Raw genomic sequence first — 27613 nt, 5'->3', positions numbered from 1 at the left:
TGTTTTTCAGATGCCTTGCTGCTGCTGTTGTCAAAACTTCTTCTTCAGTTCAACTAAAACAGCCAAAAGCAGAGCACGCAAAAGATTAATTGATGGCAAATGAAGTGGTGAATTATATATAAAATAAATTCAATAAATCAAGAAGTGAAACGAAGGTGAAGTGTAGTGCCGTGATGCGGAAAATAGATATTGTATCTGCAAGATAGATTAACCCAACTGTTGCATACGTGACTGCAGGCAGCTACGAAAATAAATAAATAATAAACAACAAATCGCGGTGAATACGATCGGATATAGCCATCTATATAGTGATGCCTCTGTCGCAGGGCTATTGTCAGCAGGAGCAGCAGGATCAGGGTCACCACATGCCACCCAGCAGTCCGATACAGTGTTACCTGCCCCACAACGACAGCCAGAACTCGCTGCACTATCTGCTCGCCGAATCCTTTGCCAAGGTGGGCAGTCTACCAGAAGCTTTCGATGTCTACGAGTTGATAGCCAGCAGGCAGTTTGATGGCCATGTTCCGCTCGATAAACTCAATACACTGGCCAGTGCACTGACCACGCACATCCGGCAAATGGGCGGCATTGCCACGCCCACACCCACGCCAACGCCCACACCAATGTCCGCAGTGCATGTGAAGAGCCCCAGAATATCGGAGAGACTGGATATGATGCCCTGGTCAAGATATCACCATCAGGGCAAACAAAATCAGGCCGAGCAGGGGGAATTCCTACGAGGAGTTGGTGAATCTATGGATGAAGCCGGTGATAGTCCCCTGGACATGCACTCACCCACGCGAGAACTACGAGTGCCGAGTCCGCTGCAAGATTTGGAGGATTTCGATCCGCTAATGTGTCCGCTTTGCAGCGATATCCTGCGCTGTCCGGTGACCACCAATTGTGGTCACACCTTTTGCCGGCAATGCTGTGAGACGATCACGCAGTGCAACATCTGCCAGGTGCGATTCCCTCGCATCCAGGCATCCTCGCCAGGACCACCAGTCTGCGCTCTAACCACAACCACTGCGAGTGGTGCGGGATCCAGCCTCTTCACAGCACCCTCCAACCACAATGCGAACCTCAGCCTGATCAGCTTCCCCGTGGGCTATGGCGTCCAGCTGTCGTCCAGCGTCCAGCGATTGGCCGCACCACCCATGACAGTGACCACCACCACAGTGGCATCCACAACGGCCACGGCCACCACCACAATGGCGTCCACTTCGGCGGCAGCTGCCCTGGGCTTGAGTGCGTATCCCTCGGCTCACGGAGGAGGCATTGGCTCCACGGCCATGAAGTTCATGCCGGATGTTCTGGTTCGCAGATTGGTGGAGAAGTGGTGGGGTCCCGATCTGCAGGCCAAGAAGATCAGCGAGAAGGCCAGCAGTTGCATGCACCTCAATCTGCTCGACGACGCTCTCAAGTTTTGCAATGCCAGCTTGGAAAAATGTGAGTTACATTATGAAACACATATGGGGGAATCATAAAAACATATTATGGCTATTATTATTTTTTTTTTTTTAAATCGAAATCACCTGGTTACCTTCAAATTTCTGTCTGTGGAGCAGCAATCCTTTTCGATTCGACTGCATTGAGGGGGGGAATTGAAAAATCAATAAAGGGCAGGTCCGAAAATGGCAAGGCTCAATAGACTTCATGTGCTGACGTCAGGCGAATGGAATGAACCCATTGGTGGCGCAACAAGTATCATCGCAGAGGAGAACCGCCCACACTTAATCCAAGCGGGCCCATGCGGCGTATGCGTATTTTCAACCATTACTTCCGAGAAACTTTGCTCCGGCAAATGTCAACTTGTTACTCTAATTGTGTGTGCTCAACGCGACAAATGGAACAACTGGTATAAGGCAGGCCAAGGACCCAATTATCAAATATTTATTGAGCAAATTCAAAGTAAATAAACCTTGACAGAAGGCAGCGGGAGCAGCACAAACGGTATCTGATGGATACGCGAATTGTGGCACGCGCTGCCAGCTCAACTCTTTCCGCACTCGCAATGATATGCAGAGAAATCACAGCGTTTTTTTTTTCTAATGAATTATTAAGGCGCTGAGTCAGTCACTTGAGCTCAAGAGGATTTTCCCCTTCACTTGGAGGGAACACACAAGAGAAATTTTGAAACTAAGAACAGCTAATTAATCACTTCAATTTTCCCAGAGACAATTTTGTTGTTGCTTTGTTGCGCTGTCTTTTAACGAAAATAGTTTTGCTATTTTTTAAAAAAGAAAAAAAATCAAAACAATTTACGCACTTAGAAATCCATCAAACAAAATGCTTAAAGTTGAACGAAAATGAACAAAAGGCAGAAGGCACCAGACGAGAAACACTTGACTCGTCAAGAGTTCTTCTTGGGCGCAAAACAATGGCAATGATGGACAGAATTAGGTGGAAGTGGGGAGAAAAATTGAAAAAAAAAAAAAACTAAAATTAACCAGATTCTGAGGTCGAAATTTTTGTTGGCTGGCAATTAATTATTTTCGACAATTCTTTGAATGACTTCGAGGATTTACGAACTGTGTATTTTACTTGAATGACTATTTCTGATATGGTCCACAAAAATGGTGAAATAATCGATTCGTGATCAATATATATATTTTTATTTTATCAAAGCTTCAATTTATTCGACTTGGTCACCATAATTGCAGCTATTTAGTGTTTACCAATCAATGTTTGTGTTTCGCTCGGTGATTTTCCACTTTTATATACTTCTCTGTTTACCCCTGGAAAACAAAATTAGACGAGGACTCGAGTTTATTCTGTTTTCCATCTCTGCCCATCGAGAAATTCTCTCTCGGTTGCTTTCACTCCCCCATTCGCTTTCACTGGGATATAAAATAATGCATCAGCGTGTCTGTCATTTCTACGGGTATTAAGTTGGCTTTTTCTGGGCACGTGGGCGGTGGACACACGGTGGGCGGGTCACCTGAAGTGCGGTGTTACTTTCATAATTATCATTATCAGGGTGTTGGTACTTTGTCAGCGCGCTTTTGCGATTAGCCAAATTGTGTGCTGACGCATCCATCGTACGACTGTGTTTACCCCAGGCATTATAATCGAGAGAGGACCAGCAGAGCAGCAACGACGTTCCAGCTGACACGTAAACAACGATGAATATTTCAAGTCGGTCTATTTATAAGAAACCAATGTATTTGTTCTATTTCTTTTTATGTTCTGTCTTTTTCGTTGGTGCTTCTCTTTCGGTTGCCGTAATCAGATATTGACTTTTGCTGATAAAAGTGGGGGGAAAAATCCGAAATTATTTTTTGGGGCAACGGGAAAAAATTCTTGAAGTAAACTGTTTTGATAAGCTAACTGCCAAGTCACGGTTATAAAGGGGTATTCGAACGAAAATGCAAATCGATACCAATTAGATTGGCAAATAAAGCGTTTTGGAAGGTATTAGCTGAAGTCGAATTCATGCCCGAAAAGCGACAACACATCGCACATACGACGTGTGGGACAAAGCCAAGTGCCCCACTTGACAATGAAGATGTCGGGGCACGCTGTCAGCACTCTAAAATCAAGCACACAAAGACACACCCATCCTCTTGGAGGAATTTAATGTCCTGGTGAAATGAGCTTGAGTCCTGAGGCAGACATGCACAATTTAATTTACGTATACGTATGGCTTTTTTTTACGACCCGAGGCTGGTAATGTAGTCGTTCACCCCGTCAGGATATTTGCCGTTTTTTTTTTTTTTTTTTTGCCAAGCACACAGAAAATAATTAACAAAAAAGTATTACGGAGCAGCTGGCTGAGTGGAAAGAGTTGTTAAATGAGCCGCAAGGACTTGGCCTGAATACATATTTGGTTAGCGGGGAAAAAACAGGCAAATGGTTGGGGTTCCATTAGAATTATTGCATTGAAAATGCCTTCATGTCATGCAAGGTTTCATTCCTCTGACTGGTCCTAATTTAATACATTAATACATGTATATAGTGACGTATTTGGGTGGTCCAAACCAGCCACTTCCATTATTTCAAAGAAATCAGTAATGCACTCTAGTAATTTTCCATAACGTATCCCAGCTGCGCAGCATTCGTTTATCTTTGGCAGCGCAGCCGTTCTTGTAAACATCCTAAAGCCTGACCTAAGCAGATTTGACTGCCCTCTTTCAACGCTACCTAATCTTAAGAACCCAAGAGCGAGGCTCTCCCGAAATACAAATATTGTTCAAATACTGAGGCTTCTCCTCAATCCAATTTGCATTTGATTTTTAGTCTTAAGCTGAGATCCAAAGAATAAAGTCGTGAAACTATTTCTCCTAAAAACTATTTTTTATTTCTTGGCGTTGTCCTTAGTCAACTGACGGGACATTAGTTCGACTCATAAATAAAACAACAATTTTACTGGCGCAGTCGGTAGGATACAAAAGTATCCGAAAAAAAAGAACCTTCGAGTGGAAAATAAGTTAAATTTTATAGTCCAGTGCTCGAAACATCTCCCAAAATAAATTCGTGAAAACTCTTCAACTTGGATTATAATTCCAATTCGGTTATCCAATAATAAGTGGAAGTGAAATACGAAACAAAAATATTAAGTCCAAAGGCAACTAAGTTTTAAAACCAACATATAAAAATAAAAAATTAAAACAATATAGAATTTTAATAATACAACACAAAAATTTACAAAACAAAAAAACAAACAAGTGAAACTAGAAAGCTTAAAAATAATAATAACATTGAATCCGAAACAAAACAAAAAAATAAAACACAAAAGTTAAAAATTTTACAATAAAAATGTCACAACCAATTATTGCGCTGAGCGACATAAACCTTGCCGAAGCCCGTCGGCAGCTTAAAGACATTATGCCATTCAAGGGTGATCCAGAAACCCTTCACACCTTTATCAGCAGAGTGGATTACGTAATTTCGCTCTACCAAACAAATGATGTCCGACAACAGAGGATTCTACTGGGAGCCATCGAAAGGAACTTGGACGGACAAATTACACGATCTTTGGGACTTCCGAACATCGAAGATTGGCCTACCCTTAAAGCAAGACTCATCGCGGAATTTAAAATTCAAACACCAAACTACAAACTTCTGGAGAACTTCAGGGAGACACCATACAGAGGAAGCCTAAGAGCATTCTGCGAAGAAGCGGAGAGACGACGTCAATTACTAATTTCGAAACTACACCTGGAAGGTAACCAATCGGATTTTCTTATTTATATTCAGGGTATTAAAGAATCTATTAAGATACTGATAAGGAAACTACCAATACAATTATTCACTATTTTAGCCCATCACGATATTACAGACTTAAGATCCTTAATTACCATTGCACAAAATGAGGGAATTTATGAAGAACACATTAATTTTGAATTTTATGAAAAACCAGAATATCGTAATAAAAATTCAAATTCTAACCAGAATTCGAAAACACAAAAATTCAATACAAATGTTCAAACTCAAAATCGACCAAGTTACTCACAATATTCCCAACCCTTCCAACCTAATTTTAATCAATACATTCAACCATTTAGACCTAGCTATACACAGCAGATAACTAACAACCCACCCATGTGGCACGCACCTAATTATTTCAGACCCAACCAATACATAAACCCACAACCCATTATTCAAAAAAATCATTTCCAACAATATCCCAACAAAGCCCAATTTCCCCAAACAACGCATTTTAGAGGAAATACATACCCTCGACTACAACAACCCTCTACATATAAAAATACTAACTTCCCGATTACTAAACGACTAAGACCATCGGACAGTGAACAAACTAAAATGTCTATTGACGAAATTAGATTCCAAGACGCGCATGAATTCGAACAAGTCCAACCTAATTATTACGAGCAACAGTATTTTAACCAAAATCAATACAATCCGTATCAAAATCATAGCTTCATTAATGAAGGGCAACAACAAGTCCAATCTGTACAAATTAATAACAAACAAAACCAAAATAATTCTGAACTAAACGAAAATTTTCGGTTAACAGCCCCGGAAAATACGAATACATAAAAATAGTATACAAAGGGCGCTCATACAAATGCCTTCTAGACACAGGATCAACAATTAATATGATCAATGAAAATATATTTTGTCTTCCCATTCAAAATAGTAGATGTGAAGTTTTAACATCAAATGGCCCTATTACCTTGAACGACTTGATTATGTTACCCAGAAATAGTATTTTCAAAAAAACCGAACCATTTTATGTGCACAGATTTTCTAATAATTACGATATGCTAATTGGCAGAAAATTGTTGAAAAATGCTCAATCAGTTATTAATTACAAAAATGATACAGTTACCCTTTTTGATCAAACATACAAATTAATTACTTCAGAATCCGAAAGAAACCAAAATTTGTATATCCAAAGGACACCAGAATCAATTGCAAGCTCAGATCAGGAATCAATAAAAAAATTAGATTTTTCACAGTTTCGATTAGATCACCTAAATCAGGAGGAAACTTTTAAGTTAAAAGGCTTGTTAAATAAATTTAGAAATCTTGAATATAAGGAGGGAGAGAAATTAACATTTACAAATACAATTAAACACGTACTAAATACAACACATAACTCCCCAATTTATTCGAAACAATACCCACTTGCGCAAACACACGAAATCGAAGTAGAAAACCAAGTACAGGAAATGCTGAATCAGGGATTAATTAGGGAAAGTAATTCTCCATACAATAGTCCTACTTGGGTCGTACCAAAGAAACCGGATGCTTCTGGCGTAAATAAGTACAGGGTAGTAATTGATTATAGAAAGCTAAATGAAATAACCATACCTGACAGATATCCAATTCCAAATATGGACGAAATTCTTGGCAAACTGGGTAAATGCCAATATTTTACAACGATCGATCTGGCAAAGGGATTTCATCAAATAGAAATGGACGAAGAATCAATTTCTAAAACTGCATTCTCCACAAAAAGCGGTCATTACGAATACCTTCGAATGCCATTTGGCCTTAGGAATGCACCCGCTACTTTTCAAAGGTGCATGAATAATATCCTTCGACCGTTGCTTAACAAACACTGTTTGGTGTATCTGGATGATATTATAATTTTTTCAACATCCCTTACAGAACATTTAAATTCAATACAATTAGTTTTTACAAAGCTTGCAGATGCAAATTTAAAATTGCAACTAGACAAATGTGAGTTCTTAAAAAAGGAAGCTAACTTTCTTGGTCACATAGTTACCCCTGATGGTATTAAACCAAATCCTATTAAAGTTAAAGCCATAGTTTCATACCCAATTCCGACAAAAGTAAAAGAGATAAGAGCTTTCCTTGGATTAACAGGTTATTATCGCAAATTTATTCCAAATTACGCAGACATAGCAAAACCCATGACCAGCTGCTTAAAAAAAGGAGCAAAGATAGATACACAAAAACTTGAGTACATAGAGGCATTCGAAAAACTTAAGGCTTTGATAATTCGTGACCCAATTTTACAATTACCTGATTTTGAAAAGAAATTTGTTTTAACCACAGATGCAAGTAACTTGGCCCTCGGGGCTGTCCTTTCTCAAAACGGTCATCCTATATCTTTTATTAGTAGAACACTTAACGATCACGAATTAAATTACAGTGCTATCGAAAAAGAATTACTTGCCATAGTTTGGGCCACAAAAACTTTTCGACATTATTTACTAGGACGACAATTTCTCATTGCCAGTGACCATCAACCTCTTAGATGGCTTCATAACTTAAAGGAACCGAATGCTAAGTTAGAAAGATGGAGAGTTAGATTAAGCGAATACCAATTTAAAATAGATTATATTAAAGGGAAAGAAAATTCAGTTGCCGATGCATTATCAAGAATTAAAATTGAAGAAAATCATCATAGTGAAGCTACTCAACATAGTGCAGAAGAGGACAATAGCAACCTTATTCATTTAACAGAAAAACCAATAAATTATTTCAAAAAACAAATAATCTTTATTAAATCCGATAAAAATAAAGTAGAGCATTCAAAAATATTCGGTAACTCCATTACCACAATTCAATATGATGTAATGACACTTGAAAAGGCCAAACAAATTTTACTCGATCACTTTATCCATAGAAACATTACCATTTATATTGAGAGCGATGTAGATTTTGAAATTATTCAAAGAGCACACATAGAAATTGTTAATACCACCTACACAAAAGTAATTCGCAGTCTTTTCCTATTAAAGAACGTTGGTTCATACGCCGAATTCAAAGAAATCATACTTCAATCACATGAAAAACTTTTACACCCTGGTATACAGAAAATGACAAAATTATTTAAAGAAAATCACTTCTTTCCAAATAGCCAACTATTAATTCAGAATATAATAAACGAATGCAACATATGCAATTTGGCCAAAACAGAACATAGAAACACCAAAATGCCTTTAAAAATCACACCCAACCCGGAACATTGCCGAGAAAAATTTGTAGTAGATATTTATTCATCTGAGGGAAAACATTACATCAGTTGCATTGATATTTATTCTAAATTCGCTACACTTGAGCAAATTAAAACTAAGGATTGGATAGAATGCAGAAACGCATTAATGCGCATTTTTAATCAACTAGGTAAACCCAAATTATTAAAGGCAGACAGAGACGGAGCTTTCTCCAGTTTAGCTTTAAAGCGATGGCTTGAAGAAGAAGAAGTCGAATTACAGCTCAATACAGCAAAAAACGGGGTAGCAGACGTCGAAAGATTACACAAAACAATAAATGAAAAAATTCGTATAATCAATTCATCTGATGATGAAGAAGTAAAATTAAGCAAGATAGAAACAATCCTCTACACATACAACCATAAAATTAAACATGACACTACTGGACAGACACCTGCTCAAATTTTCTTATACGCTGGGCATCCCATATTAGACACTCAAAAAATTAAAGAGAAGAAAATAGACAAAATAAATGAAGACAGACAGGAATTTAATATTGACACTAATTACAGAAAAGGTCCACTACAGAAAGGCAAATTAGAAAACCCATTTAAACCAACCAAAAATGTAGAACAGACAGACCCTGACCATTACAAAATCACTAATAGAAATAGAGTTACGCACTACTACAAAACACAATTCAAAAAACAAAAGAAAAATAATAAACTCTCAATTTCACAGGCACCTGGTACCCGATAACACTATTGTTTATACTGATCACAGCTGTTCATGGACAACAAATTCAAATTAATAATATTGACACCAACCACGGATATCTCCTTTTTTCTGATAAGCCAGTACAGATACCATCCTCCTTTGAACATCACTCCTTAAAAATCAATTTAACTGAAATAGACATCGTGGATGACTATTTTGAGCAAAGACTACGAACCGATTACCATGCACCCCAGATCAATTTTTTATACAATAAAATAAAAAGAGAACTAGCCGGAATAACCCTGAAACATAGAAACAAACGGGGTCTTATTAACATTGTGGGTTCAGGTTTTAAATACCTATTTGGAACACTAGATGAAAATGATCGAGTCGAAATACAGAAAAAACTTGAAATCAACGTCCATAACTCAGTAAAATTACATGAACTCAACGACGCCATACGATTGATAAATGACGGAATGCAAAAAATACAGAATTATGAAAATAACCACACCATCATTGACAGTCTTTTGTTCGAACTAATGCAGTTTACGGAATACATAGAAGATTTGGAAATGGCTATGCAGCTTTCCAGACTTGGACTGTTTAACCCCAAATTACTAAACTACGACAAACTTGAAAATGTGAACAGCCAAAACATTTTGAACATTAAAACATCCACTTGGATTAACTACAATGATAACCAAGTATTAATCATATCCCACATACCCATTTACCTTTCACTAATAAGCACAATTAAAATAATTCCTTACCCAGACTCCAACGGCTATCAGCTAGATTACACAGACACACAATCATATTTTGAAAAAGAAAATAAAGTTTATAATACCGAAAATAAAGAAGTAAAAAATGAATGTGTCACCAATATTATTAAACACTTAAATCCAATTTGTAATTTTAAGCCAGTACACACGAACGAAATAATAAAATACATAGAACCAAACACAATTGTAACCTGGAACTTAACCCAAACAATTCTTAACCAAAATTGCCAAAATTCAATTAATAAAATAAAAATAGAAGGAAACAAAATGATAAGAGTAACGCAATGCAAAATAGAAATCAATAATATAATTTTAAGTGAAAATCTGTTAGAACCAGAAATAGATTTGACACCACTATACACACCACTTAATATAACAAAAATAAAAATTGTAAAACACAACGACATTGTTGAGATGATTTCAGAGAACAATATTACACTTTACATACAAATGATCATTGTAATAATCGCACTAATTTTGTTGTACTCATATTTAAGATATGTATCATTTAAACCATTTATGATGCTGTATGCAAAACTTAAAATAAGAAAAAATCAAAATCAAAACACACCACAACAAACAGAAATAGAAGAAACTCCATTTCCCACACTATATCCATCAATCCCAGCCCAAGTATAGGCTTCTCTTTAAGGGAAGGGGAGTGACGTATTTGGGTGGTCCAAACCAGCCACTTCCATTATTTCAAAGAAATCAGTAATGCACTCTAGTAATTTTCCATAACGTATCCCAGCTGCGCAGCATTCGTTTATCTTTGGCAGCGCAGCCGTTCTTGTAAACATCCTAAAGCCTGACCTAAGCAGATTTGACTGCCCTCTTTCAACGCTACCTAATCTTAAGAACCCAAGAGCGAGGCTCTCCCGAAATACAAATATTGTTCAAATACTGAGGCTTCTCCTCAATCCAATTTGCATTTGATTTTTAGTCTTAAGCTGAGATCCAAAGAATAAAGTCGTGAAACTATTTCTCCTAAAAACTATTTTTTATTTCTTGGCGTTGTCCTTAGTCAACTGACGGGACATTAGTTCGACTCATAAATAAAACAACAATTTTACTATATGTTTGTGCATTAAATGTATATGGCTTACATTATATGCCGGTTCGTATAATAATATAGCGTGTTTTCATACTGACCACTTGACTGCATTTAATGTTCCCTTTTTGAGTCGAAGTTCGTTGTTGGAATGAAAGAATTTTAGCACGAAGCATGCAATTAATTTTGTTATTTTTCTCCGACACGTGGCATTTCCAGCCTTGTTGCCACCGATTTCCATTAACTTTTATGGCCCGCTGAATTTCCTTTTGGCCTGAAATCATTTCTTTATTGGTTCGTAGAACTCGAATTTGGACCAACGATTCTTGGGCGAAATTATTTCAATTTATGCGGCTTATTAAGTCTTAATTTCTTGCTAATTAGTACAAAGAGTTCACTAAGGGCATCGCCTTCCATTGAATTTCTTTGCCCAGAAATTCTTTGGAATGCGATCTAATCTGTGAGCTCAGTTTGTGTGTCACATTTGTGATTGCTGGGAAGAACTGATAATTATATGTAAAACGTGCTGAGAGCTTAGAAGTTATTATGTTATTAAAATCAAAGGTTTATGGAGATAAAACATTTTTAACATGGCACTATGTTTAGTATAAACGTATACTAATAAAAATCAGACCCAATAACAGACTACAAAAAGCAAAGGCCTTTTTATCTGTGTGTTTTCTTATAACAACAATGATTTGGCAGACTTTTTTATGAGGTAGCTATCAGCATGATAGAAATATCATTGCTATTTTGATGATAAGAATTGCACTTTCCCATGCTATTTTTTTAATTTCCATCAAGGGCGTGACCCTGAACTCCAAAACACTCTGCCTTTGTGGTCGAGACAATCAGACTAGAACCAAAATGAAATTGTGTGAATGGATATATTGCATTCATGTGATTAAGACGTGACGCTTATCGCAACACGGTGCCAGCTCACCGAATACACTTGATAAAGGCAGTCCATTAATACTATATGCAGGTATTTATATACACTCGATTTGTGGTTATTGTTTGAGGAGCACCTTGATCTTGTTAGCTTTGTTTTCCCTGAGGTTGAGTACTCGTGCCATAAAAACATTTGCCCGCTTTCATTGTCGTCATTCTCCTATTTTTAAAATAAAAATCCAAAGTCTCTGCAGTCCCCTCGCGTTTTGCAATTATTCAGAGTGACTGCACTCATTAACATTTGTTTCTAGCCATTTCATTTTTGACTGTGCTTTTGATTTCTGCCTTTTTGCCCGTGGCAGCTAACATTTTTTAATTAGCCAAACAAGAGCTGGAAACAGTGCTTATGATTTTTTTGTGTGCACGAAAAGAAATCAGAACATAGTACTGCGAAGGTCATCAAATATTGTATGCCACGAAATTTATTACTTTTACACACTTTAGCCGGCTGAAACTTTAAAATATGTATTATAGTACAAACTTTTTTTTTTTGAGATTTATTTATTGACTTTCACTTAGCCATATTTCTTTTTGTGTATTCAAAAGTGCAGGCAGCCAAAAATTTATTGCGCATTTTGAGGTCGTTGAGTTCTTTCCGTGAAAGTGAACAAAGAGCCAAAATTCTGGGCATTGAGGGGAGGTTGGGCAAGAAAGTAGGAGAGAGTTTAACGACCACAAAATTCAACTGGCCTTGAGAAAGCCAGTTGCCAATGGTCGTCACAAATACAGATACAGATTTGCCTTAGAATGTGGTCGTGCACAATGATTGTGTTAATTTCTATCGCAGATTTTTGCTTTCCCTTTGCGATATCATTGAGTATGTGCGATTTGATTTATTTAATTCTACCGTATGCTTTCTCCGCCCCCGCCCCAATATATTTCGTTTTCACAGACGCCATGCGTTGCATAGCCGGCATTCCCCATGTTCACGTATCTGATAGATACTTTTTGGCATGCCCATTGCTTCATATACCCCCTACCCTCAACCCTTCGACAAGTCTGGCGCACATTTCTTAAATGCCATCGCACATTTCACTAGCTAGCACTGGGTAAAAAAAAAAAAACAAAAATCAAGACAAAAGAGAAAAAAAGAATTTACAAGACTTTCAAATGAGAATTCTAACCCGAAAGGAATTGTTTGTGCTTTCGCCTCAAATATTCATTTGCTTTGGGCCTGAAAATGTTCGGGTCGAGTAAATGCAAACTTTTCCCATTTCAAGTTAAGTTTTCGGTATTTACTTCTGGAATTCAGTTCACCCATGGGGGCGGAATGGGTGGTGTTTGCTGTTTGCCTTGTTGGTTCTAGGTCGTTTTCTTTTTTTTTTGAAGTCAGAACCTGTTTGTAGGTGTAGGCGAGGTTAAACCAGTGAAATATGTGGATTGGTGATTGTGTGGTTAACAAGCTCGAGAAAATCTTTAATAGAGTATGTCAGTTAATTCTATCTATCTTAAAATATATATATATATATATTAATTTAAAAAGCAGCACACATGTCCCGTATAGTAAAAGGTCACTTAATTTCGACAGCAAATTATTTGAATTTCACGACTTACGATGACTGAATGACATAATGCTAATAACGTGAACATATTTCCTGCTATTTAGTTTATTGCGAAATGCTGACATGCACATCCATTCCAATGACATTTGACACTTGGGCAGCGTTCTGTTTGGAAATACGAAAAAATATTCTCTTGTATAACCGCATGTCACTTACTGCATTGAATAACTTTATCAATTATTCACTGTTTCATAATAATGCCACACCATAGAAGGCGCAACAATGTAAGGAAAACTTAAGTGCAAGCGCAGACTTTTTCCCCTTCTCGCATTTTTCCAGCTTTGCACCCACAAATTCTGTCAAAACAAGCTGAATGATGTAATAATCAGCTCACAAGCAAGGAAAAATAACATTGAGACATTTTCCTAATTGAGATATGCGCCCTCTCACTCCGCCAGCAAGATAAATCCAAAAACAAATATTATGCAAAAAAAAAATGGTAACAGAAAAATATACAAAAAATGTGTTGCTCCTGTCGTTCGTTTATTTCTTGCTGCCGTAATTGCATAATGAGGCCAACTGCAATTGCGACAAAAAGTGCAAGCGTGAGTCATAAAAAAAAAACAAAGCGAAACGCTTCGGCCAGATTGTCTATTAAGTAATATTCTATTGTAAACTGTGAATTATACGATTCGCAAAATTCACTTTCAACATTTGCGAGCGGGCAGCAGCAACAAATCAACTGGCAGATTACTCAATTGACTACTGGCTGCAGTTGCAAAAGCTATAGCTATCGCTATATAGCCATAGCAAAATCAAAAGTAAGTCGCCCGCTCACTTATACAAGCTGTCTATCGGCCCCTCTCTTTCTAATGGCCCATTGCCGTCTCTTTCGTCTGCCGTGGCTGCTCTCTGACTCGTTTGAATTACAGTTATGTCATAGAACGTAGGCAAAGTTGTTGCTGCTGTTGTCGCTCGTGTTGCACTTTATCGCATTGCCCAACAACAACAACAACAATAACCACAACAACAGCAGCAATAGCAACAATTGCAGCAACAACAATAGCGCTGCCCACAATCAGCAATCAGCAAACTGCAAAACTGCTAGCAATAATTTGTTAGACTATTGAGTAATAGACACGGGCGCACAAAGATCGACATCATTCCACTTGATTTCGTTCCACAGGTAAATTGTTGCCCCAAGCAACAACAACACAACCACACAACAATCACAATAACAACAATGCCAGCCCTCACACCCTTAACCTTTTTATCCTAATCAATCTATTGAAAATTACATCAGCCTGACATTTTCCGCACAGCGAATAAAATCCACAAAACAATTTCCACGGGGCGTGACTGCGACAAGAAACCACTCAAAATACACAGAGATTTTTCCGATTTTTTAAAGCCAAAAATATGGAATTTGTTTATGAGAACTATTAATAACGAATACTAATTTATCACCTATATTTAAAATACACTTAAATAAAGTATAAGAAAGTAATAGTATTAAAATTAGGTAGGTGTTTACAGGAAAATGAAATGACACCATTATTTTTATATTTTGTTAAATAGTTAAACAATGCCTTTTGCATTTTAAATGATGGATCCAACAAACAAATGAGTGACAACAAATTATACCTTTGCTACTAACATATCACGTAATTTCCTATATAATAAAACGTTTTTAAATCCGGTTTGATTGTTATCAATACATTTTATGGTTTGGTTTCTATAGTTCCTTCCAGATAAATAAAAAATACAAATTAAACAGATTTTCTTGCAGTGCAATTATGCAACAATTACTGGCCAACATTGCCGTCGAGTTAAGGGGAGTGTTGCCTAATTGATGGAACGAAGACAGAATGGAATTATAAAAGCAAAGTTCACTGCGATGACATAATTGTTTTGGATTTGATTAGCCCCGCAAAAGGGATTTCAATTAGCCTTTAAGCAGCGAAAGCTATTAACACTAAATGATAAATCGCAAACTTTTCTACTTTGGCAACACGGATAACATTCAATTTGGTTATTTGGGTCAGACTGTCAGGAGCACTTGGAACTTTTTTTTATTAACAACCCTGACGGAAACTAAAATGTTTTTGCACCCTCCTGTTTTTTCTTCGTTCTTGGTGAATAAAAGTTTTTGCCCCAAAAAAATAAGCGATGAAAAAAGCCAGCGAAACTTTTTGCATTATCCCATTGTTTGTGTTAAAAATTCATTCTAGCCAGGTGCTAGTGGCAACTAAAAAAAATTAATGATCAAAGAAAGTGTCGTGATGCCACAGTTATTATGTAAACTTAATTGGTTGCGCTAACCTTTAATTTAATTTATCACAGAAGCTAACTAATTTTAACAAAACTCTTAGGTAAGAGTTAATTACGTTTGTTTACCAAGTCGCAGATAATTTTCTGTGGAATTTTTTTTTGTTAAATATAGTGCGCAGTAAATTTCTATTTCTAGTAATAGTATAGGTAAAAGAAAAGAAAATCATACTGTCATAAGATTCTTAGCTTGTTCAAACACATACAAAATACAATAGAATGGTCTTGTTCTAAAATTGAAATACTTTTGTCTTAAAATCTAGTAGAACCCAAATATATTTCCTTAATATACTGATAGTTACTGATTAGCCAGAATCGCCCAGTGGCCCACAAACAACTTTCAAAAACCTCCTATTGTAACAGTTGCCACACAGCGTTGATTATTTAATCGCCGATAGGAGAGAAGAAAAAAGTTATTACAAACTTGCGAAATCCTCTGTTGTGGCAAGCAAAAAAAAAACATTAAAAGCGAGACGAAAATTTGAGAGCATTTACAAATCACGATTTAATTTCCACACGGCAACAACAAGCCGAAAACCGTTGAAATTGGCAACAAACAAATGAGCAACAATGGGTTACTGGCGGTTTGGGGGCGGCATGGTTAGTGGGGGCGGGGCAGCAGGCTAAGCGTGAAAAAGACAAAAGACCAATGCGACCACGACAAACATAAGAAAACGGGGGAAGCCGAGGCAAATCTTGGGCCTGCAGCTCAACGTAACCAACAACAGTTGGCCGCTGGGCCTTACATAACCCAAAAAAAAAAAAAATACAGAAATACCAAAAAAAAAACAGCTCCACTTACCAAACAAACATAATAAAAGTAACGTCGACGTCGGCGTCGCGCATTTGACTTTGACATACTTTTTCGACTTTGCAGATGGTAACCAATGTGGCCAAAAAGAGCGCGGGAGAGCTGGCCAAAAGCAAATGTCCCGGAAAACGAAAAGAGCAGTTGTAAAAGCCAAGCTTTACACTCACTCTTTTACTTCCTCTTCGGCAAGCACTGAGTGACCTCTTTTGGCCAAGGCGAAAAAACTGTTGCTTGTTGGCTTTTCGACTCTTTTTGCTCGCACATCTTTCTCTTACTTTGCCGCCGATTGCACAAGTCTCGGCTCACGCAATGTTTTAACCATGGCCAATACCCTGCCCGCCCCGTTCCACTAAACTTACATGAGTTTACTCATATTTTTGGCAGCTTTGCATAAAAAGCCGGTTACGTTGGCCATAATTTTTTTTTTTTTTTTTTTTTGCAGCTCCGTTCGCTTATCGAACTGCGTTTAGGGGCTGATTGGCGTCTCTGGCGATTACATAAGTGAAAACCAGACCAAAATAGAAATGGGTTTGGGGAGAATGAACGAAAATAGATCTGGAGAATAAAAAAAGATTGTATCAAAATAATGATTGGGCCAAAGAGTAATATTCTCTCACGAAATTAACAAATAAATGAAATAAATATATGAAAATTTTGTTAATAGTTATATTAATTATATATGAAGCTGATGTATATTTTCAACTTTTTCGAAAAGTATGCACCCAATTTCGCTCAGTCCAATGAGCCACCCTAAATGACTTTTAAGTGGATTATTGCCATACGTTGTCGCCATCCCCGCGCTCTCAGCCACCTCAAAATGTAATGCATTTTGATGGTTTTTGGTTTTCGGTTTCAGCCTCTCTGTTTTGGATTTAGCCGTAGTTTTGCTTTGCTTTGGCGTCAGGTGGTAAGGTCAGCCGAGAGTTGTGTTCAGTTTTTCCCCATTACGACCTGCCCTTCTGTCTGGGAAATCAATTAACTGCGCGTCAGAAGCGCGTGTGGCAACGGATGTGGGTGTGGACATGGACATGGATGTGGGGACATGGACATGGACGTGGCCGAACATTTATCAAATGACATCTGGTCGAGGGTCGACATATGGCCCAACAGAGCAGACACTTTCCGAGCCAGCATATGGCAGAAAAATGCTGGGATTTGGACCTTGTAAGTGGGGGTGGAGGTGGTGGGAAAAAGGATGATGTGATTAGCCGACTGGGAGCAAAATCATAAACTTGATAAGCGCTAGCTGTCAAAGCTCCGCTAATTGTATTCACTTTAAAGCCGTGTCTCCGACCTATTTAACCATTTTATAAATTAATTTAAAATTTAATGTATTCTTTTCATCTTTACTTTATTTTAAACACTCAAACAAATACAGCTTAAATAATTAACTTCTTTGGGAACATCCTTATCAATTAGGCCAAAGTGGAATTAACAATTACTCAAACTTATCTCCTAAAGAATCTATAATTATGGCTTTGAAGTTGTCGGCCTGGCGTTTTGTATTTTATTTATATTTATCTCCAAGTCTCAACGCCTAAGCTGGCTGACTTAGCAAACAACCAACCAACCAACAGAGCGCACAATAACAAAAAAAGAGCGTAATAAAATAAATAATAAAATACTTTTGTATATGGGACAACTTCTATATCTTACGCCGCACATAATGTGCGACTTCCGCACTTGTTTTTGGCCCATAAAGACCACATCTTGGTCACCAGTTGACCTTCAGCCCACTCAACGAGTTGCTGCTCAGTGAAGCGTTTTCAAATCGTTGCTGTCGTTCCGGTTAAACATTTTCAAATATTATTTGTGCGCTTCATAAAACTCATGAATGCCTTGGCATTACAAGAGCAAACTGCAAAACAACAATATACTCCTCCTATAAATTTCTGCGCTTCACACAATATCGAAGGAATGTGTTTTTTGTTTTGTCTTGCTCGAATGAAATTTATGTTTGATTTAATTGGCGTGCTTTGCGATTTGTTCGACATTTTTTGGGTGTACAGCCTTGTTGCTTTTTTTTTTTTGTGTTTTGCTCCAATTTGCCTGAAGGTTGCGCTTGGTTGAGCAAAAAGGTATACGACTGTGATGTTATATAAGGCTTGGAAATGAAGTTCACTTCGCTGAATCTCTACCGGTGTTTCACCTTGAATTATTTTTAACGTGTAGTACAGGTGGGTTTTTGTGGCGAACATAAAGCATTTGCGTCTCGGATAAATTGGGGTTAAGTCACCATTAAATGGAAAGCTCCTGCTTGGCCAAGAAACATGTCTTAAAATTTTCCAATTTTTAGCTCACCATAAAGTTGTCAGCCTCATCATCATCACTGGGGAATTTCGGCCTTGGCGCAGTCTGAACTTTGACATTTTATCTTTGCGTACTCATCTTTTTTTTTTGTGCTTTGGATTTCTTTTTTTTGCGTCTCTTGTTTTTCAGTGCCGAAAATTTATGCGACAACGCATAGCGATATTTCCCAGATGTAACCCGCGCAGCAGCAGCCACAAAAATCTTCACAGTCGGTTGAGTTTCACCGAAAAAGAAAAACAAACCAACAAAATATAACAAGAACAGAAAACAAACTGCAAACAGAATTCCAGCAGTTTGTGTAACATTTCCGGGGGTTTGACATTTAACAGATAGAGTTGACAACACCCACGTTAAGTAATAAACACTTAATTTAAAAATATCACATGAAAGTATAAAATTAAAGAACTAACTGTAGTCAATGTTAAGCTCAATTTTATTCCATTTCCTCTTGTTAAAGTTTATAGAAAATAACGCATACGCCATGTGTATCTCATCTCAGCGAACTCGAATATGGAGTGAAAAACTTATGTTTTTCAGTGAAATAACACAAATGGAGGCGTATATGCATATGCACAAGAGCACATTCGAATAATTTACACAACAATTGTCTGTCATATGGCCTCGTAAAAATTTATCATAAAAATAAAAATGAAATTTTATAGAATTCTTTAGCGAGCATTTATTTCAGTCGCAGATTTAACGCCGAATAGCCGAAGGCGAATGCAAATGCAAATAGTGAAAACAATGCGACTGACTGCACTTCCTGAAAGTGAATAATTATTATTTTGCCACATATTCTTTTCGAGCATTTCACATTTCCGTCAACAGCATCAAAAGTGGCCAAGTGAGCGTTCATTCATGAAGACAATTATAAAGGCAAATTAAACAGGGAAATGGTAGACGATTCTAGTTGCAATAAATCTGCACAATTCTCGACAAATTTGAGTTTAACAAGGAAATCACAAGGTGATTTCTATAGAAATTAATTGGTCTAGGCAATCTGAAGGAAATTCGACTAGGTGTTAAATAACTTGAATTTTCTAAAGAGTATTTATAAGCGATAATTTTCACAAGCTAAATAGAATTCGATTTCAACGCAAATTAACAAAGATTTCTATGATGTGAAATTAGTTGGATTGTTAAAGGAAATGTCTGTAAATTAAATCCATATCAAAGGAAGGAAATATTTGCTCCTAACTATGGTTATTTCCTACCATTTGGGCTTGAAGTTTACTCAGCTCTTTTCCCCATTTAACTGCTAATATTTGCCTAAATTCGCGTATTTATTTCGCCTTTACATCGAGCGCACGGAACTTTACGATGGTCATAAACTTAACTCCGCACAATTAGCTTCATCTGCATAATGGTCATATTTTATGCGCGCGAATAGAGTGTTAGCAATGGGGGTTTCTTTTTTTTTTTTTTTGGTTTTGCCTGCCCTGCTGCGCTCCAGTTATTCCCCATCATAGACATCAAAAAAACGGTCAATTTCCCTACGGGTTTCGGTTCGGATTCGTTTGGATGAGAACTGGGAACTGGAAACTTGGAGCTTGAAACTGGGGGGTGTCGCATAAAGTTTGCCATCTTTTCGCCGCTCGTTTATGGCCGCTCGTTTCCCGTCTCACTTGGCGCAGTTTTATGGGCATTCATTTAGTATTTAGGTCAGTTTTTCGCCACCCCTTCAGTCTATTTGCGCCCCCCTCTCCAGTTCTCCAGTTTCCTTTTACATAATAATCCCGAGTGTGTGCGTGTGTGTGTGTGTGTCTCTGTGGTGCTTGTGTTTGGCAATCAGAGCTCGGACCATGCGGCGTATACGCAATGTGTTTATTTTTAGCAAATTGTTTAACTGCCTTTAAGCACATCTGAATTGAAAAATTAGCGGGGACATGCATTCTTTGTCGCTACTTTGTTGCTATGGCATTTAAAAATAGATAAATCAAATGATCGGCGGGCTGAAATGCCTTTGTCTTTATATCAGGTTGTCAGATCACTCACGTTGTCTTTTTGCGGAAATCAAAATTCTTAGATTTTTGATCTCATTATGCAATCCATGGCAGTGCCGTCTGTCAACCGCCAATGAAAATTCGCTTCTCTCCTCAATATTCATTGCTCTGCTTATTTTTTCTGATGCGGTGGGAATTTTGCAAGCGATTTTTAATGTACGTGACGAAATCTGATTTTGAGTGCACACCAACGCCAAAACGACACACGCTGCCACGAAAAAGTATAATAAGAAATATATACGCTGAGAGAAAAATATGGGATAGTTATAATATATCATAAGTATTACAAGTTAAATGCATTCTAAGGCATGCGTAAGAGTACATAGAATTGAACGTCTGCAACACTTAACTATGTGTTTTATATGGTTCCAACTTAGCTCTACTTCTTCGCAGTGTAGGCAAAAAAATATATAAATTGCACACATATGATCATTGTCATATCTGAAGCCAAATGCAATTTATCAACAGTTGGGCTTAAATTGTCTGCAGCGTAACGGAAACTTGGCCCCGCGTGGAAGATGTTGCCCTATCTTCGGGAGGTTGGGCACTGAAATGGGGGGGGGGGGGGGGGGGCGGCGCGGGGGCGTTCGTAGAGCGTAAAATTCTCTAATAAGTGCAAATTGGTAGCGGTGGCAACAACAACGACGAACTGCCGACACAACAACGTCAGCCACCCGTCAGCGTTTGGCTTTGCATTTTAATTGAATTTCAGTATTTTCTATACATTTTTTTTTTGCCCACTCACTGCGGTTGTAAGTAGAAGTATCTGATGGATACGCACACACATAGTCGCAGATCGAACGGGAAGTAGCCGGTCACCGAGAACGTGGCCGCCTTCAGTGTGATATAATGTAGAAATGAATATAATTAGTATGCATAATACATATAGTTATGGCTCTGGACGCGTCGGCCAAAGGGGATACGAGGTGGGGCAGATGGCCCTGGAGATCGAATGATATTATTGCATAATAAACAGGGAAACCACTTTCAAAGTGGGAAAAACATATGGGAAACAGATGGGAATTATCGGAAAAGTTGCCATACGAGGGGACAGCTGTTTATTTTTTGTTCAAATAACAGAATATTAGAGATTAAAGCCATAAATAAATAAATCTCTACATAATACTCTACTGAATTAATTAATAAGTTTATTGTAACAGTCAGTTGAAACCCATAAATTCATTTCAAAAACCGCTGATAAAATACTAAGCACCAAAAGCTGTCTTATCTCACGTAGAAAGAAGGCTCAGAAAACGTTTAAGGAATAATCAGCTAAATAACATTCTACCGTTATCTGACAGGGGCCCAGTGGAGTGCCGTTATGTTTTGCCACCTTCATTCATATAACAGCTAACCGCAAATCCAATCCCATTCGCGTTATCTGGCAAGCAAACACCATATCACGGGTATTTATTTTTGGAATTCATTCGACACCCAACGAAAAACAACATAAAAATGTGAACAACGAAGTAAACAATAATATTGACAAGCCATTTACATAATCAACAAGGTTTTGTGATAATCGGAAGTATTCTTCAATTTATGTCAAAATTCTTAAGATATAAATAAATACAAGATTTGTGCTTTGATTCATTGAATTCCATATAATCCAAAATTTTATCTATTTACATAACCAAATTGCACGAATTAAAGGCAATCGTATGTTGCGACAAATATGGCAATATGTAAATTAATATCTTGTTTGAAAAATTGGCGGAGTGAAGGGACCACACTTTTCGCACATCGCACAGGGCATGTAATCATTTTTTAAGCATTTCGTGTAACAATTGGAATTACAACAAAATCGCTTATAGGGCCTCGTACTTGGATATTATATAGGCATCGTTGTTGTTGCAGCTACTGTCGTTTTGATGTTGCGCCTTTTTATGTTGCGTAATGTTAGGCTACATAATCGCGTTTTCTGCTTAACAGCAGCTGCGCGCGTCTTTTTAACATAAATATTAAAAACTCTTCCGACTTAACAGTGCAAGAGACCACGTTCAAGAGAAAATCCTAACAGATGAAGAGAAGTAGAAATTCTCTTTGGCTCTCTTAGTGTGCTGCAATGTTGCTGGCGACATTGGCAACATTGTCTACAAGTGGCCTACGTGACGTAGTGAGGGTGAGAAAAATGTGTTGCGTGGTGGTGGTTTGAGTCGCGAGGGGGTGGGTGGGAAATGCATGACCTAGGCACAGCAATGACTTTCTATTCTAGGTGCTTCGCGCTCTGCTGTTGCTGCTTACCTTGATTTCACTTTCACATTGCATTTGCCGATGGTCGAAGTTCGCGTTTTTAGTCCGGATTTTGTTATAAATGAATAATAAGGATTTTTATAAGTGTGTATTTACATAAAACTGCAACGAAATATGCCAAGGATATCCGCCTTTATTCACCTTTCATCATATATCTCAGTGTTACAAAAAGAAATATTACATAGAATCTACAGAATAAGGTTAAATGTTAAGTGGCGCCTCTGTTAGCAGCTGTCAAAATTAATGTTCAAATGAAACGTACAAACATTTTGAAATACAAATCACAGAGGGGGAAAAATATAATTGACGAATATTCGCGCGTGTTGAACATTTGCCCAATCCCACACCATATAGATTGTGTTTACACGTCCATATCGTTACATTTATCTATATATATATATTTTAAATATCGGCAGACGTAATTGCCTTGGCTGCACGCCGAAATGTTTCATGTTGCCAAGTTCTGACATTTCATTTGAGTTGGAAGACGACATTAATTGAGGGATCTACATGATTTACAACACCTATTTGTAGCAGTAAAAATAAGTTAATATGTTTACATTTTGTTTGAAATTTTTCAGCGCCAGCGAATTTCAAGAGTCTCTGCCTGCGTGCCGAAGTTCTTCTTAAACTGAGCCATTATCAAAGTTCTCTAGCGGACATCGAGAATGCACTGAGAACTCGCTGCACTTCACCCAAGGTGAGTTTGAAATTACACATTCAGAATGAATATTTATTAATTCTATTGTATTTTTTAGGCCCACTACTTAAGGGCTTTGGCTCTAAGCGGTCTTGGCCGACTGGAGGAGGCTTTGTACAACGGCTTTTTGGCCATTTGCCTTGACAAGAAAACCAATCTCAGCAACTCGGAAATATTTCAACATGATCTCGCCAAGGTAAAATCGCAGATGAAATGCTTCTATTGCATTAATGAAAAATAATGTATACATATGATTGTAATAACAATTTTATGTTCTAATTTGAAGAAGTTTATTAACAGTCTGCACTATTTTTGTAAAAGTCTAGACACTATTAAAAATTAATTTGCTTTGAAAAATCCGAAAAGTAAAAAGCATAATTAAAGCTATATTTAAATTAATAAGGCTACCAAAGAAAACCAAACTAGAATTGTTATTTATCAATTTAAATATTGAAGATTATACTGATCGAAATTCTTCATACACAGATTCTCCAACGTCTCCTGGCCCATATGCCGAAGAATCGAACCTCGCTGAGTAGCGCAACGGTACCAGTTTTCCAGCAGCAGCACCGCAACTTTGCCACCTCCCGGGCACCGTATCCCCTACTTTGGGAGCAGGTGAGGAGGCGCAGGAAACAACAGCACCACCACCATCATCATCACCACCATCACCATGTGCACTTGGACGATGTGGAGGATGAGTTCGGCCACTACAACAACTACATAATGGCTGGCGATGACATGGAGGAGGAGGTGGAAGTGGAGGTGGAAGGCGGGGAACCGGGATCGCTGCACTTGGATGGCGACTTCCTGTTCCCCAGCGCCCTGGACTTTATGGATCATCATCGGCATCAGCGGCACGTCTTCGAGCAGAAGCAGTTCGATCTGCAGCCCCGCCGCCATGCGAACCGAAAGCACTGCAAGCGAAAATGGTCGGTGGCCATGGAATCGATGGGTGGCAAGGATCTTGAGGAGGAGGATGTGGATCGGGCACATGCAGCTGGCGAGAGTCAGCGGTGCAGTCGACTATTCGCTGGAGTATTGGATCGCACGCAGCAGGAACTGCAGCGATTGAAAAGTGAGTTAATCGAGATATAATGGTTAATATGTTAATATGGTTAATATGTTAATTATTTTTGAAATTTCGTAACTGTTTTCCTATATCTAATGACTGATTTCCCTTGCAGAACTGGACAAATCGGCGCCATCGCTGGCGGTGAGCTCGGTGGCCGGGCAGCTGATCGATGCCAGCGACTTTGACTGCGTGGTGTGCAGCCGGACTCTTTGGAAGCCGGTGGTTACCCCGTGCGGACATACGTACTGCCTGGTATGCTTGGATCGTTGCATGGATTACAACTCCCCGTGTCCATTGTGCATGTCACCACTTGTGGAGTTCAATGTCAATGCCAGTGCCAGTACCAGTGCCAGTCAGCATCCGAATCCGAATCAGAATCAGATCCACCTGCATCCGGGCTCATCCTCGCCAGTTCCATTTGCGCTGGCCAAGCGGCCAGTGACAAAGTTCCTAGAAGCCGCAATGAAACGATTCATTCCAGACCACTACGAGGCGCGATTCCGTCAGGAGATCGACCAGGAGCCCTCGGTGCCAGTGTTCATCTGCACGGCAGCCTTTCCGGCAGTTCCGTGTCCCCTGTTCGTGTGCGAACCCAGATACAGGCTGATGGTTCGGCGAGCCGTCGAGTCCGGTGACAAAACCTTTGGCATTGTGCAACCGAATGGCGGAAAGTCACGCTACTACGATGTGGGCACCATCCTGGACATCCGGGACTGCGTTCAGCTGGGCGATGGCTGTTCCATTTTGAGTACCATCGGTTGCAAGCGGTTTAAGATCCTGGCGCGCAACGAAAAGGATGGCTATGAAACGGCCAAGGTGGAGTACATCTGCGACGAACCCATTGCCGATGAGCAGGTGAAGATCCTGGCCGGAATGCAGGGCGTCGTCCTGGCCAAAGCCAGTGAATGGTTCGAAAGCCTGAGTACAGAGCAGAAGCACGAGATTCTGCAGAGCTTTGGCCAGATGCCACCGCTGGAGCCAAATTGGGAGCTGATCAGCGATGGACCGGCGTGGGCGTGGTGGATTATAGCCCTGCTGCCCCTCTCCCAGCAACTAAAGGTGGGTTAAATGGTTTCTGTGTTCATTGCGACTTTTCTAACAATGATATCAACCCCATTAGGTGGACATTTTGGCCACTACTTCGCTGGAGAAGCGGTTGCGTGCCATTGACAAGACACTGGACTGGCTGCACGACCTGAGCCACCCACAACAGCCGGCGCACCACCCAATGAACCACCACCAGCAGGCGCCACAGTCGCCTCAGCAGGCGCATCATCTCGATCTCGACTGCGAAGAGCAGGAGGGCGCTTCTTCCGGTTCCGATGAGTGTTGCCTCTTTGCGGAAACCGGAAACGAGCCGCACACGGACGAGGAACTGCTCCTGTAAACCGCCAAGATGATCATCGTAATATTATAAAATACATGAAAATAGAGAGAAATTAAAAGTCAGATATCTGCGAGGAAAACACTCTTTTGTAAATTCTGTGTCTAAGCCATTTCGTTTGTAATCGAACGTTACATGTTAATCCTAGGGGCCAAAACCGAAAGCGAAGCAACCTTAGCAGAACCAAAATTATCACTAGATCAGCAACATAATCCTTAGCTCTAACCATAACTTTGTGTGTGTAATGTGTATTGTAAATGTGTGTAAACAACTAGAGAGCAAACCAGAGATATTTGTTTAAATCAAAAACGAAGAGAAAAGAAACCCGAAATCACCAGTGAAACAATCAAAACATGCTTTTGGCTCAAGCCCGTGCCCCAAAAATCCATAAATGCTAAAATAATATCCCTAGATCGACTACAACCACATTCCACAAGTCTTGAAAATACGTTTGCCATAGCAAAAGTAGCAAAGGAAAGGAAATAAACAAGAAATGAAATGTAAAATCTCTAACAAGCTAAACTCATGGTTTCTACAAACAACATACACAAATTTTTGACCATTAAACAATTTTAAAATTACTAGTAAAATACCAAGTCAAAGGCCAATAAACGTACACCTACAAATAAATCGGATAGGAAAGAGCCAAGAAAACAAACTCTTACAAAATGTCAAACTTCTCTTCATTTACTTTGTATAAAGCGGCTGGAACTCTAAGACAATCTGCAATATTTTTTTGATATACCTAAACGAAACTAAAAACTATATATACAAGAGTAATTAGACGAAAACTGAACTAGTAACTAGTTATGAAGAAAGTTAATGGGTGGACTAATGTGTTAAGAATTTGAAATTACCTTTCTGTTGACTAATACCCTTTCACTATGTATACCCTCTGAACTATGTCCCTCTCTATAACACCCCTACTCTCTCTTGATTATGCTTAGGCTAACTAAATGATATGCTCACCTATATGAACCTATATATAAAGTGCTATACGCTAAATGCTTATTTCTGTATTCGTATCTGTATCTTCAGCCCGCATTCCTATTGAAGAGATAGCTTTGATATATCTTTGTAACATTAGCTAAAACATCTTTGTCTTTGATTTCTTCTACTTCTAAGCCGCATACTCATTTTGTTTATTCTTTTTAATCGTTCAAACTCTCCCTATAAAGCAAATCAATTTTAAAAACAAAAATTTGCTTTATCAGTCGGCACATCTTTGTCTTTGTAAATATCTTTTTACGGATAATCCATAAATTATATGTACATTTTCTACGCTAGTTATAGAACACGAATTTAATTTTCAGCTCAACACAAAATAAATAAATAAATCAACATTTTTTGTCAACAAAATATTTATGT

At 38.5% G+C, this 27613-nt stretch overlaps 1 protein-coding gene across 2 annotated transcripts in view, besides 1 other annotated feature; it reads left to right on the top strand.

The window, feature by feature from the left end:
- The window catches only part of CG32369 (uncharacterized protein), a 32721-nt gene extending 5108 nt beyond the window's left edge, over window positions 1–27613 (top strand). Inside the window, exons 2-7 of one of the 2 annotated variants that reach the window (NM_001259731.3) lie at window positions 11–1449; window positions 23668–23786; window positions 23845–23982; window positions 24273–24864; window positions 24974–25920; window positions 25982–27613. In NM_001259731.3, the coding sequence (NP_001246660.1) occupies window positions 312–1449; window positions 23668–23786; window positions 23845–23982; window positions 24273–24864; window positions 24974–25920; window positions 25982–26248 (3201 nt within the window). In that variant the 5' untranslated portion in view covers window positions 11–311 and the 3' untranslated portion in view covers window positions 26249–27613. Of the gene's footprint in view, window positions 1–10; window positions 1450–23667; window positions 23787–23844; window positions 23983–24272; window positions 24865–24973; window positions 25921–25981 lie in introns of those variants that run through there. The other variant, NM_168232.3, reaches the window with a different exon arrangement.
- Window positions 3957–10951: a mobile genetic element.

The sequence above is a fragment of the Drosophila melanogaster genome, chromosome 3L (genome assembly GCF_000001215.4).
Source record: "Drosophila melanogaster chromosome 3L".
Lineage (NCBI taxonomy): Eukaryota > Metazoa > Arthropoda > Insecta > Diptera > Drosophilidae > Drosophila > Drosophila melanogaster.
The sequence above is the reverse complement of the archived record's forward strand: the minus strand, read 5'-3'. Positions and strand labels throughout refer to the sequence as shown.